This window comes from Strix aluco, chromosome Z, assembly GCF_031877795.1.
Source record: "Strix aluco isolate bStrAlu1 chromosome Z, bStrAlu1.hap1, whole genome shotgun sequence".
NCBI lineage: Eukaryota > Metazoa > Chordata > Aves > Strigiformes > Strigidae > Strix > Strix aluco.
The window spans coordinates 92,033,459-92,048,250 of record NC_133971.1 but is presented as its reverse complement, the minus strand read 5'-3'; the positions used below and the strand labels follow the sequence as shown (position 1 = coordinate 92,048,250).

General features: G+C 43.8%; 1 protein-coding gene across 1 annotated transcript; it reads right to left on the bottom strand.

Moving 5' to 3' along the window:
• Positions 1 to 2,925: 2,925 nt before the first annotated feature.
• Positions 2,926 to 14,242, bottom strand: LOC141918005 (urea transporter 2-like). The gene is made up of 8 exons (XM_074811907.1): positions 14,077 to 14,242; positions 11,599 to 11,788; positions 10,964 to 11,092; positions 8,312 to 8,504; positions 7,319 to 7,466; positions 5,658 to 5,792; positions 4,621 to 4,670; positions 2,926 to 3,195 (listed from the first exon to the last, which is right to left on the bottom strand). Exons 1-8 carry the CDS (start codon positions 14,240 to 14,242, stop codon positions 2,926 to 2,928), a joined length of 1,281 nt encoding a protein of 426 aa, XP_074668008.1.
• Between the last annotated feature and the right edge of the window lie 550 nt (positions 14,243 to 14,792).

Below are 14,792 nucleotides of genomic sequence, written 5' to 3'. Positions count from 1 at the left end.
AATCTTTCTCTAATGCTGGGCTGTGTATGAGCTAAATTAAACTGTGCAGAGCAGATGACTGGATATAAGGAGGATGTTTTTCATCATGGGGGTGGTGAAATACTGGCAGAGGTTGCGCAGAGAGGTGGTAGATGCCCCATCCCTGGAAACATTCCAGGCCAGGTTGGACGGGGCTCTGAGCAACCTGATCTAGTGGAAGATGTCCCTGCCCATGGCAGGGGGTTGGACTACATGGCCTTTAGAGGTCCCTTTCACTCAAAACTTCTATGATTCTATGAATAGGTCCTGATAGTTTGCACATGCTTAGTATTTCATTGACTGCTATAGAGGGAAGGTGTTCAGGCAGCTATGTATCACCTCATGTGTTATCCTGCCTTTCTTTGTTTCTCTACAGCAGCAGTGACATTGGGTTGTCCCTGATCTTGCAGTCTGTAGTGACCATATGAGACTGTTTTTTCACTTGCATTGGTTTGCTGGTATCATGGCTCGAAGGGCAGCTTGGCAGCCTGTTCTCCTGAGACTCTCTGCTTTCTTTCCCACCTGCTGACACCTTTTCTGATGGTGTCTTTGCCTTTTCTAGAGTCACCATGCAGGAATAAGCAGCTGCACATGCAGCCTACAAATACCCATTAACACTGGCAGAGGTTGTAGATCCATTTGCTGCAGTTCTCTGTGAGAGCTTAAAGGCATAACTGCCTTTGTCCAGTGCCTGGATCCCGCATTGTTTTTTGCAAACAATCTGTTTCTCCTAAATTAGTGGTTTTCATGCCTTGCTCCTGTGTAGAAATACAGCTGTGCGTCTGGGCTTCTGGGCTCCTGTTGCTTGTCAGAGATCAGCATCTCCGGGAGGCTGCTGGGATTTGCATGGGAGGTTTTGGCCACTGTAGTGCGTTTGTTTTTCTGCTTGCTGGAGTTGTACATCTGTCAGATTTTCCTCCCTCTAACAGAGACAGGTCACGTATGGAGATGTGGTCAGTCCCATACCTCTTAGTTTGCCCTAGGCCAACAAAAGTCTCATGCTAACATGTCAGGCAGACTGCTGGGATTCTCAGTCTTTTATTAATCTCCAAGAAGACTTGTGGCATGTGGGAATGCCAGTTTATTTCCTTGGTGCTTTCCTGGAGAGCATTTGTAGACTTACAAAAGCCCTCCAGGAAAGGTTCGGAGGTTAGCCTGAGGTTTAAAATGGGACAGAAGTGTAACACAGGTGCTGAAGTCAGAGGTTGGACCAGGTTTTAATGGCTACAAAGCTCACTGGATCCCTAAATTTTCAGACAAGCTATTGAAATTTAGACTTATCTGCATGTATGAAGCTGTCCTGCCAGGTGGAATCTCAAATCTCTTGTCATCCAGAGAGGGGAGGAAGTAGGACTTAAATTTTACTAGAGTCCCTGGGATGGCCTAACCTTTTTAAAAAGCATCTGAACATAGCTGAACTTAAATGGCATTGTATTTTCATCTTTCAGGCTGAATTCCATCTTGGATGCTATTTCTAGGGGACATTTAGAGATATGGCAGTTGCTGGTGCTGTTGGTCTTTTGGTTATAAAGACACAAACAGTCCTATGAGCAGCACTCAAGCTCACCTTTTCTAAAATGGTCCATGTGCTGGGTTAGACCTGGGCTCCCACCGGCTCAAAGACCCTCATATGAACCTGCAAAACAGCCCTACATCAAGAGGCAGGAAGGACAGCATCTGATCTGAATGTTTGTGGTTGCATAGTCTCTTCGGATTTTAAAACTTTAAGTCCTTTGTGTCTGCTTGTGTGAAATGACTTTAGAATGAGGAAGCCTTTTGGTCAGGCTTGTTTTGCTGAGGTTTTGGAAAAGGTTCCCAAGAAAAGTCCTCTTCAGGGCAATTGGCCCTTCCCTGTTGTAAGGAGGAGGAGGCATAAAGTGGTAGTTGTCCTCCTTGCACCTTATGCCTGTTAGAGACCAGGCCCGGGGGAAACATCAGCAAGAGGGTCCTCAGCTTCCCAGGACTAACTGATGATGCCTCATGAGGTTTCTCTGGGACAGGTGAGACACATCCATGTGCAGATCCCAGCCTGACACCCAACAGACCTTTGAATTGTTCATTGCTTGTGGCTTAATGCAAGGGGACTGATCCCTTAGGGAAGAGGGACAAAGAACTGCAGTAACTGCCACCAGCAGTAAATGTTTATCTCATTCTTTACATGAAGTTTTCCTGTTTCCCACCAGAGGAGTGTAGGGATTCAGAGCTGCTATCCTGCATTGAGCAGGAAAGACATCTATCTGTAAGACAGAAAATTATGCAAGGAAAAGAGAAATGCTTGATCATTGCTAGCTAGTCACTTTTCTAGTCTGATTAAAGTGTATTTATTCATACCTTCATTGTCTTGGTACTTAATGAGGAGCCAGGAGATGGCACTAAAAATAGTATGCACTTTGTAAGAATATTTACCTGTGTATGCTGTAGCTGTTAAGACAGATTAAGAGGGTTAGACATTGACGAGACAAAAGGAAGGAGGAGATCAGTCTGTTTATTCCACTTTCAAATATACATGTTCTTAATTTGAAGTGCAGCTCTTGATGTAGTTCTTACATTATTTATTATTATTAGATACCAATGCCTTCTCAGCATATTTATTTTGTTAAATTACATGTCTGAAATTAAATACAGCCTCTTGTCAACTTTAATGTTCTTCTGCCTATTCTTATAATTATTATTGATAAGAGGTGACCTTCAAGTTAACAGCATGTGGCTTGGTAAGGCAGTCATTATTATGTTACCTGAGTGCTTTTTGGAAAGCTTAGTTCAAGGGCAAATAGTGTTTCCTCTGGAGTGTGGGATGTTGAACCCCCAGCTTGCAGACTGCTGCTGAAGGTGGTGTTTGTGGCCGTAGTGTGCTCAGCTAGCATCTGAAAAACTGCCCCGAAACTGTACACTTGTGGACATTTGAAATCAGTAAGCATGGCGGTTTTTGGGGGTGCACAGGGGGGTGCCTCCTGTGTTTATTTTTGAGTCGCTGGAGGGTTTCTGCTCCTTTCGTCTCTGCTCTTCTCTCCTGCTCTCTGATGCTCTTCTCCTCATTCTCAGGTAGTAGATCCGGTTGTCTTCTGGGTAGGTGACTTTGCAGAGGGGGATTTTGTAGATGGCTGGGTTGTCTGAATTTATCAGCAAAAAAAGAAGTGCGGAGAAACAAAAAGGCCAGGTGCAGAGCGGCAGCCCAAGCTGGAAGGGGAAAGGACAGACAGACAGGTGCCTTTGGGTACCTCTTTTGGCATTTTCCTTTGCTTACTTCTGCCTGTTAGTATATTCTTGCATTTGAGAAGCTGGGAGAGCCTGCGCTTTCCCTGAGGACCGTGTGACATAGGACGTGCCTCCTGAACCCCCCCATACAGGATCCCCCATTGGGATCCAGAGGAGGTTGCCCAGGTGCAGGTGCTACATGTGAGCTGGGTTCCTGTTAGTCACTGGAGTTCTGGGAAGCTCCTCTGCTACCAAATGTCAATTCAGTGGCTCACACAGAGGTGTCTAGTTTATCTGAAGTGTATGGGGCTATGTAAGGCATCTCTCATTGGAGACCTCAACACTTTTGGAGATATGGCTGTTGGCCAGAATGGCACTTGGCAACAATATTGAAGCAACTGAATCAGGCTCCAGAGCTCTGCTGACTGTGATGAAAGCCAAGACACCCAGCTCACATATAAAAATCTAAATTCTCTAACAAATAAGTCAAATCCTACTCTCACTGTCCTGTAAAATGCCATGTAATGAGAATACTATTCACACATATTCACTGTCCTCAATGCCCATGTGTTACTGGCATTACATCCAACCCTCAGTCCTACTCTGTGACCCCACCTCTTGACCTGGCTTGGAGTCTGCCAAAAACAAGATCACAAGGAGACAGTCAATGTTCTTTTTTTTTTTTTTTTTTTTTTTTTATGTAACACAAAAGCAGGTGTGCTTAACAAAGCAACCCATCTGCAGGGACCTGCATGGTACTGAGTAGATGCCAGATGAATACGTTTAATGCATGAAGCTGTTAGTTCTAAATTTTCTTTCTTCTAAGTTTCTAAATCAGTTTTATTAAAATATGGTTTTGCTTTAATCTCTCAGATCTTAAAGAAGAAATAAAGCTTGGCATTTCTGGCTTCACCTCTTTCTTGATCTCTCCTCTTGATCCATCCAAGATATGATGATTTTGTATTTAAGAGAGCAGTCTCTCCCTCATTTTACTTCTCTTATCCAGATCAAACTTAAATAATATCTGTGGGTAGGGTGGGAGAAAGACCTTGGAAGAAGTAAGTAAAAATTCACACCATTGGGAATTGTTCAAAAATATAACCTGCAACTAAGTATTGCATCTCAAACCATATGCTGTTCCTGGAATTCACATGTACATACACAGTCCTGCTGTGGATAACATCCTCCAAAGGTGTTTGAAATCTTATTATCATCTATAGAGTCTGCAAGTGCACATTTCAACTGGCACAGAATTTGTACAAAACCTGCCACTGGCTGCAGCATTCTCTCTTCAATGCCATCAAAACTGACATGGAGAATTTTGGGGCATTTCCTTAACGTTATATAATAACAAATCAAAATATAGTTAAACAAACAAAAAATCCCACAACCCCTCCCCCAACTTACCACTGATAGGGCATTAGTAAGAGCTGCTCCTGAGTAGGCACAAAATAATGCTGAAAAAAGAAGACCAAAGACAGCTCAAGGTGAGGAAAGCCCTGCTCACCTTTCCAAAGAAATTATCAGAAATAGTAATATTGTCCAAATGCACTGTGAAGTATCCTCACAGCTACCTAATGTGAGGATTAGTGTTAGAATTCAATAATTAGTTAAAATGCCCCAGTGCTGCATCTGGTCACGTGGACTACATTTGTTTTTATCTGCTCTGTAGAGATGGCTGATGAATGGAGAGTGTGGTTTGGTCAAGAGTAAGTGACGGTGGTATTTCTTTTATCAGTTGGCACGACTTGACCTGTGTGCAGTGGGGGATTATCGAAATTTTCTACCAGTGTCTGTCCTGTGGCTTCAAACCACAAGCAGTTATCAGTGGGCCTCCTGGCCCCAGGATGTCAGAGGTGGCAAAGCAGGAGCTGAGGCACCCAAGGACAAAGCCAGGGAAGGGAAAGCTACTGAGCCATCCAGAAACTGCACAGGACAGAAAACTACTGAAATGCAAATGGTTGGAAGCTGGGTGAATCTTCATGGGAATTTTATATAGGCTACACTGTTCTGAAACTCTTTCCATAGAGTCTGTTTTTGGCTGCTGTTGAAGATGGGATCTTTGGGTAGATGGGTTTTAAACTGACCTTGTGCAACAGCTCTCTTCTTATGACACTCTTCCTCTAATGATACATATAGCTATTGAAAGGTTGCTTCTATGAATCCGTTGAGTTGCTAATTTGTTAAACTTCTCATGGCATAGCCTGTGCTCCTTTCACAAGCAGTACTTCCACCCTTTCTAGATGTTTCCATGTTATCAGAGCCTAAAGGCCTTTCTGTCTGCACTTGCAGCTTGCACAACCAAGCTCAAATCTAATGCCATCCCAGAAATAGCTCTTGTACAGTACCTAGTTTTTCAGCAGAGTGGTAGTTTGAACGTGAACTACTCATAGACTGCCTGACTGCATAAAGTTTTGTCTTCCCTTTATGTAAAAGATACATACCACAGGCAAGAGACAGCAAATGAGTCTGCCAGGTCAGGGCATAGAACATGCCCCCAATCGCAGTGCACGCGAGTGCGCAGTTGTAATTGTGTAAGCCAAGGTAGATGCTGTCAAATGGTGATGCAATGCTTAGTGCTGCAAGACAGAAGGCGAGGCTGTGAGGTCAGGTATGAGAGGTATCTCCAGGAGGACCTGTTACTTGCTGGGAATCTGTCATCTCTTCCCTATGACATCTAGACAAATCTAACCATGCTCACACTTGCATAACAAGCACATACAGAAAAAGGATGATATCAAATGAAGCTCATTATTTTGGAGCTTAGATAATGTCCCTAGGGTTGGAATTCTCTAAGGTTTCTTTCAGGAAAACTTTCTGTGTATGCACTGAGTGTGTTGTAGTTAGTCCCCCAGATGACCAGATGGAGGATCCAGCCAGAGTGTAGGAGGACCTTCTCACCTGGGTGCTCTTCTTGCAGAAAGCTGTGCTCACATGTGCTGTTTAAACCTCATACATACCCTTATCTTGAATATCAGAGGCACAGCTGAGTGTCTTTCGTGGGAGTAAGCAGAGTTTTCCAACTCTTCCTAGTGACCTTTGCTAAATGTGGTCTAGTTACTGGAGGTGGTCACTCCATCAGTGCTGTGGAAATTCTCTACTGTGATAGGAGCTGAGGGTCTGCTCCAAATCTGACCTCACCGGTACTTCTGCAGGATTTCTCATAGGCTTCAGGAGTACCAGTAAAAAGGAGAGCACAATATGTAGTGCACAGGCCACCTTCATATCACTCTTAAGATTAATAAATTTCCTGCTGCCTTTTGTTTTATCACCATGCTTCTTCCCAGATAACTTCCCCTAACCTTTGTCTTCTAGATTAAATGTCAGACGTGTACAAAACCTGCCAAATGCTTTTAACCATACAAATTGTGGATAGTTTCATTGAAAAACACAAATATAAGGCAGCTCACAACTTGTACAAAGTGCTTCAGAGCACAGAGAGCTTATTGTTGGATGACTCTGGCTTTTCTAAGGTTGTTGTTTCAGACTATACTTATTCCATCATATTTTTTTTATTACAATTGGTTACATAAGTGGCATTAATCTTGTCTAACTTCAAGGGTCAGATTCATCTCTCTTAAGATGGTTTCTCTGGTTAGTGGAGAGACAGACCATTTTGAGTGGCATTCTTTTAGCTATTTTTACAGATCTGCAGCAGGATAGAATGAACTGCATCCTAGAAAAGTCTGTTTCTTTTCATTGACTGATCAGCTCTGAGGCAGACATCTGCTTATCGTGGTAATCTAAAACAGTTGTGGTGCCAAGAGATCAGTTCTGAAACTGTTTCTCTAAGTTTTCTTATCATCATCTCCATGGGATTCATCACATCCAATGGCAGGAGGGTTAAGCAAGGTGGAACAAAGCACCCGCCTGAGTTACAGATCTTATAACAAATTCAAAGCTTAAGGAAAATCTGCTTCTGTTCTTGCCTTCACCATGTTGTCAGACCTTTAGTAAGACCTTTAAAATATGGAGACAGTTTCAAAAGTGAGAGCGTTGTCTCAAGTACATCCAAGCCTATACAGCTGTAAAGTCTGGACAGAGTCATATAATGGCTTGGGTCAAGATACCCTAGTTACAAAAGTGTCTGGTAAATATTTCTTACCTGCAAACATTCCCACTGTCGATCCAATTGCAGCATGTAAACAAATAAGCGGGGAGGAGATAAGTAAAGCAACAAGGATGATGCCTCCAGTCCAGGGGTTGTCACAACCATACACTTGACCAACACCGACTGGGATGGACTGCAAGAGCTGCAGCAGCCAGTAGAAGAGGGCATGTTATTGTATCTCTGTACTCAGAAGGACACAGCAGTTATTTTGTCCAAGCTATTGGTTGAAAAGGAAAGAAAGGAACTCTGCGTCTGAGTTGGACTGCTGGGAAATGTGGGCACGCATGTCCTTCAAACCAGAGTTAATTCATTGTTTGGTTTGAACTTCATCAGTCCAAGATGGACTTTTGTTTCTTTTGGGATGGCGGTATGGTGGATAGGGGATGGCAGAGGGTTTGGGGGTTTTTTGGTGACTTCAGTGAAGGAGAAAAACTGTAGCCTTCATAGGCAGTGATACTATAGGGGGGCTGGTTGATTTGAGTTCATTATATGAAGCATATCAGTTACCCTTATGCTGCTTTGGGAAGGTGACCTTTCAGTGCTAGAGCTGAATGGAGGGGACCGGCTATAAATGAGTTTCTGTCCCTTTAGGATAATGAAGTTTTTTCTGTCTTTTCATATTGTCACTGACTGTTTTGCTGATATCCTTTTAACCACATCTGGACAGTGGGAATGCATTTCCAGATGTGCTTATGTATTGACAGCACTCAAGACTTGTTTTGGAGCAGTACAACTTTAGGCAGAGGTTCAGCATCTCTGTTCCCTCAAGCTCAATCAGCCTTTCTGTTGGATCAGCCAGGACTGTCTGTGGGGCTTTCATGGCCCTGTCTTCTATGGACTGAACCAAACTATGTATTTCTGAGAATTTCTACTGGCTGTACGTATCATACAGCCATTCTGACCCCTGTGAAAGTGTTATCCTGAGCTGAATGCCTTCATGCTCACCTTTTTAAGGAAATAGCATAAACTTGTTGGAGTGAAGCTTACCAGTGGTGCATTGATTGCCGACCAGGTGATATTGGGCATTGATGCTACAGGTTTGATGAGGGTTGTAGGGAAGAAAGGGTTGTAGTGTCCTGTGGCTGCCAAGTACAAAGTCACGGCAATATTGAAGGGCAGAGTGAAAACAGGAAGGTCCCATTTATTGAAGATGGATCCCAAAGCACTGGACAGAATTGGACTGAGAAGAGAAGAGAAACAAGTATAAGTTGTTCATAACAATTATAGCAGTGAAACGGCCTACTGCTTTGGTCATAAGCTCTGGTAAACGCAAGCTGATGACATTCCTTTTAGAAACATCAGGTAGTGAATACCTTAATATATTAGTCTGCCTGAGCCAAATAGTTGCAGAATGCTGCTCATCTTTTTGAATATCTGTCCCATCCGTTCATGGAGGGTATGAAATCCACATCCTTTTCCCAGGACAGTTGGCTAGTGTGCAAGGGCTCTGCTAGTTACACTGAGCTCAGGGAGTCAATGAAGAAATGCATCCAGTACAGTATTTAGGCACAGATGGAGAAAGGTGAACGGGTTTCTTATTCTGTACAAAAATCTAATAGGAAACAGAATTTTGGGAATGCCACATGAAGAACTTTGGAGCACTCTGGATGGTATAAAAAGCTCCCATCCTGATGAGGCAAGAGAGAGTTGGAAATTATGTAATTTGCTTTTTGTGTGTTAAATAGTTTGAAGGATACCAAAAGATGGCCCTAGAAGAGAAATAAAACAGAAGACGTGATCAAAGAGGATGGAAAATCTTCCATTAAGAAAGATATAAAATATTTGCTATCTTAAACACTATTCTGGGGGAACGAGGAGTTCTTAGGACACATGGAGCCTGACAGAGTGTAAGACGAAGTGACCACTGCAGCAGAGCTGTGACAGGCATTGTGCCAGGCATGACCCAGACTTTGACTGATGTTCCTGCATATGTCAATGAGACTGATGTTACTGTGTGCTGCCCAGGTACCACCCAAAATCATAGGGCATCTTCTGAAAACTGAGCTTAGTTCTTAAGAAACATGATTGAGTACATTTAGCACATAAAGTATTTGGGGTGACCCTTAAAATATTTAGAGACCAAACACTAAAAAACACGCAAACCTTGAGATACCGTGACTTTTCCTAAAGTTCTTGACTGTAGAACCCAGGATATAAACTTCACCAGATCTACTTTCCTCAGGACATTTCTAGACTGCTTTATTTCCACTTGAAGTGGGTGTCCTGCATGAATGACTTTGTGGGAGCATATTGGCAAGATCATATCTGTTTTTTATGGGGGCCAGAAAGCTTGTGGAAGAGAGTGAATGGCCAGGTCCTGTCCTTGATGAAAAAGGCCTGTGTTCTCCTGCTTCCAGCTGACCTTTTCTGGTATAAGTGAGCTTAATAGCTCTTATGGTCAACCTCCAAGTAGCAGTGGACATTGCACAGTTTACAAAAATTCAATTTAAAGACTTGAACTTTTCAAGAAGCTGCATTTGAGTCCTAGAAGGTCATTAAGCTGTTTCTAATAAGAAAAAAACACCCGAACTATTTGGCATTTGAAAAGCAACATCTTGTGTCCTGTTGTGTAGATACTATCAGTGGAAAAAATGCTTTGTTCTCCCTGCATAATCTCAGATGAAGCCTATTCTTTTATGACAAATTTGGTTCCCAGAGCACTTTACAGATTTCCTTGCTTGTAGCTGTAGGAAAAGAAAATCAGCACTTCAGTGAAAATGGTGTCCTAATTTCTGTGCTGAAATACAAAGCTTCTGCCAGTTATACATCTTGTCAGAAAAAAAGAGAAACAATTAAAGAAATGCTGACTTGTAAAGCTGAAATTCAAAGTATTAGTTAAAAAGATCACTGAAATGTCTAATTTTAAAATCTTTTGGCTCTAGCCTTGAGTCTTATGAACTAAAAGAATGAAGAAATGTTTGAACAAAAGGCCTTAAGGAATTCTGGCAGACAAGACAAAATAAACATTCTTGCAACATGTCCTGGGTTTTGAGACGTTGTTACAAAATGACCTGTGCTGAGAGTGAATAAAGAAATAAAATATGAAAAAAACTGATCTTAAAAGCAGTGAAATGCAAAAATGACTTGCATCTTATCGCTAACAGTGATTAAAATGTGCGTCTTGAATTAATTTTGGTTAAGGCTGTTAAATAGATTCTGCAGTGCTGTTAGGGTTCATATTTAGAAATGGTAAATTTAATCCTGAAAGGACATTGTCTGGCATTTGGAGTTACTTGGAGGAATTAATTTTGTTGGTTGCATATCTGAGAGAGGGAATATTGAATTCAGCCCGAGGAAGAGCAGCGGATTAGTTCAGCACCTGGTTGAGGAAGAGTTGTTGTGGTGTTGGGCACGATGACATCCACCCTGAGTGTGTCCTGCTGATGAGGGCCGTTTGCAGAGTGTTGAAGTGGGGGTCCTTTGCCTGTGTGCTAGAATCAGCACTGTCTGTGGATTCAACCTCCTACCAACGTGCCTCACAAGGTCTGTGCATCAATGAATGCCTCTTCCCAGCGCCACCGCGGTTGGAGATGCTGATGTAGGGGACTGGGCAGAGGGGACTTCCAATGTGTTTAAGCTGTATGTAGCAGGACTCCTCATTTCCTGAGAATTGTCCCTAGGAGGAAAAGTAGCACTTACCAGGCCATTGATATAACTGCCACAGGAGGAAGAAGCCACCAGTAGTATTTCCCTTTGTCAGAGAAGACGGCCATGAGCAGTCCCACCAAGATCCCGTTATAGCCATGCAGCCCAGCTGCAATGGCTGATCTGTGATGGAAAGAAATGTTTGCAAGGTAGCAAGCTGTGCTGGAGATGGCCTGTCACAGGGACCCACTGAAATGCAATTTATACGTGTCCTGCTCCTGGTGAAGGGAGGGTAAGGAGGGATGAAAAAGCGGTGAGGGGAAGGATGAAAAAGTGGTGAGGTTGCTGCAATATTGCATTGCACTGGTGTGTGGAAAGGGAGAGTTTGGAGACTGTTGAATGATGATGACCTAGGGGACTCCTTGTGACCCAAAGGACCTGCATGGTTGTGACAGTGGCTATCAGAGAGAGATAACTGTCTGGTCTCACAAAGACAGCCAACTATGGGGACAGGCCAGCTCTTCCTGGACCACAGATCTGTTCTCACCTAACTGCTTCCAAACCATCCATCAGGAAAGCTGGTCTGCTGTCTCTAACATACTCAAATGTGGGGCTATGACCCATCAGCAGGTTCCTGATGCCATAAAGATCAATTTTTATGAAGTACCTGGATGTGAGGTATCACCTACCTGTCCTGGCCAAGGGCCAGTGCAGTTAATGTCGACACGGTCATTCCAGTACAACCTGTGAGCATCCACCAGGGGCTCTGGATGAAAAGCCCCACTAAAATGACCAGCCCGCTGAAAGGGTTGTTGACAAACATCACCTGAGAGGTCCCTCGCAAGATCCAGTCCACCAGTTGAACCATTAGGGGCTTATCTGGAGGAGATCAAAGAAAAACGCTGGTGATATGGCATCATTTCAGAAAAGCATGCTCATTTCTACAAGTCGTTTCCTGGCCACAGAACAGAGGCGATGTATCAACAGGACTGTAAAACCAGTCTCTGATTTATTGCTGTCTGAGCATATTTTGCATCTGGCACTTGAAAAGCTGATAGGGATGGACTGGGCACTGCTATAAAGTTCATGGAAGGATTAATAAAAAAGTGGTTTATTTATGGTGGTCAAAGAATGGTCTTGCATGGTAGATTGCTTAAGATTCTGCTATAAATTTAGTGAGGAGATAGTCCCTTTTTAGTGTATAATTCAGATGCAGAGAGAGGCTTAGGCAAAGATTGAAACTAGTTTGTACATGGATAGGGAAATATGAAAAGGAAACACTTTTGCTGTTTTAGGGACCCAGAACACGGAGATACACTGTACATAGGAGATGAGGTCAAACTGTCAAGGGTGTCTAAAAAAGTACTTTGGGAACCAAAGAACCTAAATTAAGAGAATAGTTATTATAGCTCAGACTGTACTCAGGAGAAAGAGGCATTTCCAAAGGACAAAGAGCCATTGCTCTTTAGAGAAGACTACTGAACCCAGACAGAGCAAATGGGCACCAAGCTTGGGTACTTCAGGTGAGTGGAGGGGGGAGATGGGATGTGTGTGGGGCTGAGGGCAGGCAGTCTGAGGGCGTCTATGTACAGTGGCCCTAGAGATCTCCATGGGCACAGGAGGGTCTTCAGCATTGCAGTAACATTTTGCTGCTGGCTCTTCTACTGCAAATTGACTTAAGGTCTTTCTTTGCCATGCTTCTGGGAAAGGTGTAACCATTTCTGTACTGCGGTGCGTTGTTAAACATGATGCAAGGAGAATAAATGAGGAAGAGGGGCTGCTTGCAAGTACAATATGGTCATGCAATATGTATATGCAGCTTTTATCTTCTTAAATATTTTAATTTAATTCAATTAGTTTAGATTATTAATTAGACACAGCATAAAGTGCTAGACTACTTTTTGAATTTGGACAACAACTCATTCCTAAAAACTGCCCTCTCCCCCTCTCCCTCCCTGCATTGTATTTACAGTCAAGGCTCAAGTTCTGCTTTCTGATGAGAGTAGCTCAAACAGAGGATCTCTGAAGGTCCAGGTAGCACTCTGCATCTCTTCAGCATCTCTGGGAGAGCCTTCCCAACAGGCTGGAGTGCAAGTTGAGGGTGGCTTCGCAAGCATCTCTCAGGCTGTGCATTGTTGGGGAGCCAGGAAGTTACAACCAGAGATGAATGAGTTCCTTAGGGAAAAATGATCAGACTTTTCTGGAATAATTATTACTAATATTTGGCATTGAGCTATGAAATATATCAGCAATGCTCTTGGTTTTAGACAGAAGTATTAACTATAAGTACTGAAATATAACCAGTGGGCAGAGGCCAAACCTTTTTGGGACATTGAGTAAGAAAAGCTGTCTACCAAGCATGGACCACTAGAGTAAAGAGAAGGCAGTAGGAGATGATCCCCTGGGGCTGGGACCACACTGCCAGCCTCCTCACCTCCCTGCCTGGAGGCATCTCAGTCCACATCCTCCACTAATGATAGCCAGTGCACAGCCTGGCTATGTGTGGCTGTCTCTTCTTTCCCATAGCTGGAATTGTAGTGCTAACGAACCTAACCTTGACAGACGACCCAGTCTCACACAGCCTGTCAAAGCCCCCAGTCCCTAATAATTCTGGGTAATGTGGACCATCTGCTCATGCATTGTTCCTCTCTGGACAGTAAACCTTTGAGATCAGTACTTGCTTTGTGTTTTATAGCAATGTAACAGCCACAGTGCTTATTGCTCCCCCAAGGCTGGTAATACAAGAGCCTTTGCCCACACAATCAAGAGTCAAGTCCCCTTCGTCAGCCCACACGCAGATGAGGAGACAGTTGCTGATCCAAAGTACTTACAAACAAGACTAAGACCCCAGCCCTGATATGTGATTCTGGGCACTGCTATAAGGAATGTGATGCTAATGGCACATAACTGATTAAGTGTAAAAGATGTCTTTTGCCTGTGCTGAATTATGTGTGCAGCCATGGTAATAGCAAGAGGATGCAGTGAGATTCCCTTCCTGAGAATGAAATTTGGGTTAAAAGGCCAGAAGTTTGCAGTGAGCTTGGACCACACTGCCTCTGCTCTGCTTCAGGAGGTAAAATGGCCCTGCATCTCATACTGTTGGCAATATAGATGTTCCCAGCTTGCTCTTCCGAGCCAGAGAGCCCCAAACATATCCCTCTGCTTACTTTTCATCCACTCTCCATATTCTTTCATTTCTCCTGTGAGATAGCCCAAAACTTGGTGGATTCGATTTCCGCTTCTCCCCAGCAGGTCCTGGGCTCTTGGCTTCTGCTCTGCGTACAGCTGCCTCTCGCCAGGATGTTCGGCCACAGCAATCTCTCCGAGCTCCATCTCTTTTGGGTGGTGAGAAGAGGTAACTGTAAATCACAAAGTCCATGTGTTAGAAAACCGTTTGGGTTGTGCCCTGGCAACTTTTTGCTGTACTTTGGAGACCTGTGGTGATATCCTTTTTCAAAGATGGGATGTTTCATGGGGAAGGGATCTGCCTGAACCCCTGCTGAGAGTGGTGTGTGCTGCTGCCCAGGGCAGTGGTGTCTCCTTTTGGGGATGAGGACCAGGCAATGACTCACTGCTATCATGGAGCTGTGGCACAGAGCTACAGGGGGAAAGAGGGATGTGGCATAGGTGCCTTGCAGCACCCCACCCTCATTCCAGCTCCTGATGCAGCGAGTGACAAGCTACTGGTTGGACAGGAGACATAACATTTGCCAAGTAACCAAGCGGTACCTGCATGCTGACCAGTGCTGCCTGGCCAAGTATAGCTGCTGTTGCAGTTGCTGAGGAGGAAGCCTGCTGATTTTTGGCTAGCAGCAAGCTGGAAGGAAGCAATGCAAATTTCCAGTACCGTAGCAGGCAGCAGGAGACAAGAAAATATGAGAGG

Bases quoted from the DNA above. Each gene is read 5' to 3' on its own strand.
- LOC141918005 (XM_074811907.1), bottom strand. From the start codon at position 14,242: ATGGAGCTCGGAGAGATTGCTGTGGCCGAACATCCTGGCGAGAGGCAG. The intron at 4,671-5,657 runs GTATGTATCTTT...TTCTTTTTTCAG, and splicing joins TTTGCTGTCTCTTGCCTGTG to CATTATTTTGTGCCTACTCA. The intron at 3,196-4,620 runs GTAAGTTGGGGG...TTCCCCTTCCAG, and splicing joins TTACTAATGCCCTATCAGTG to CTTGGGCTGCCGCTCTGCAC.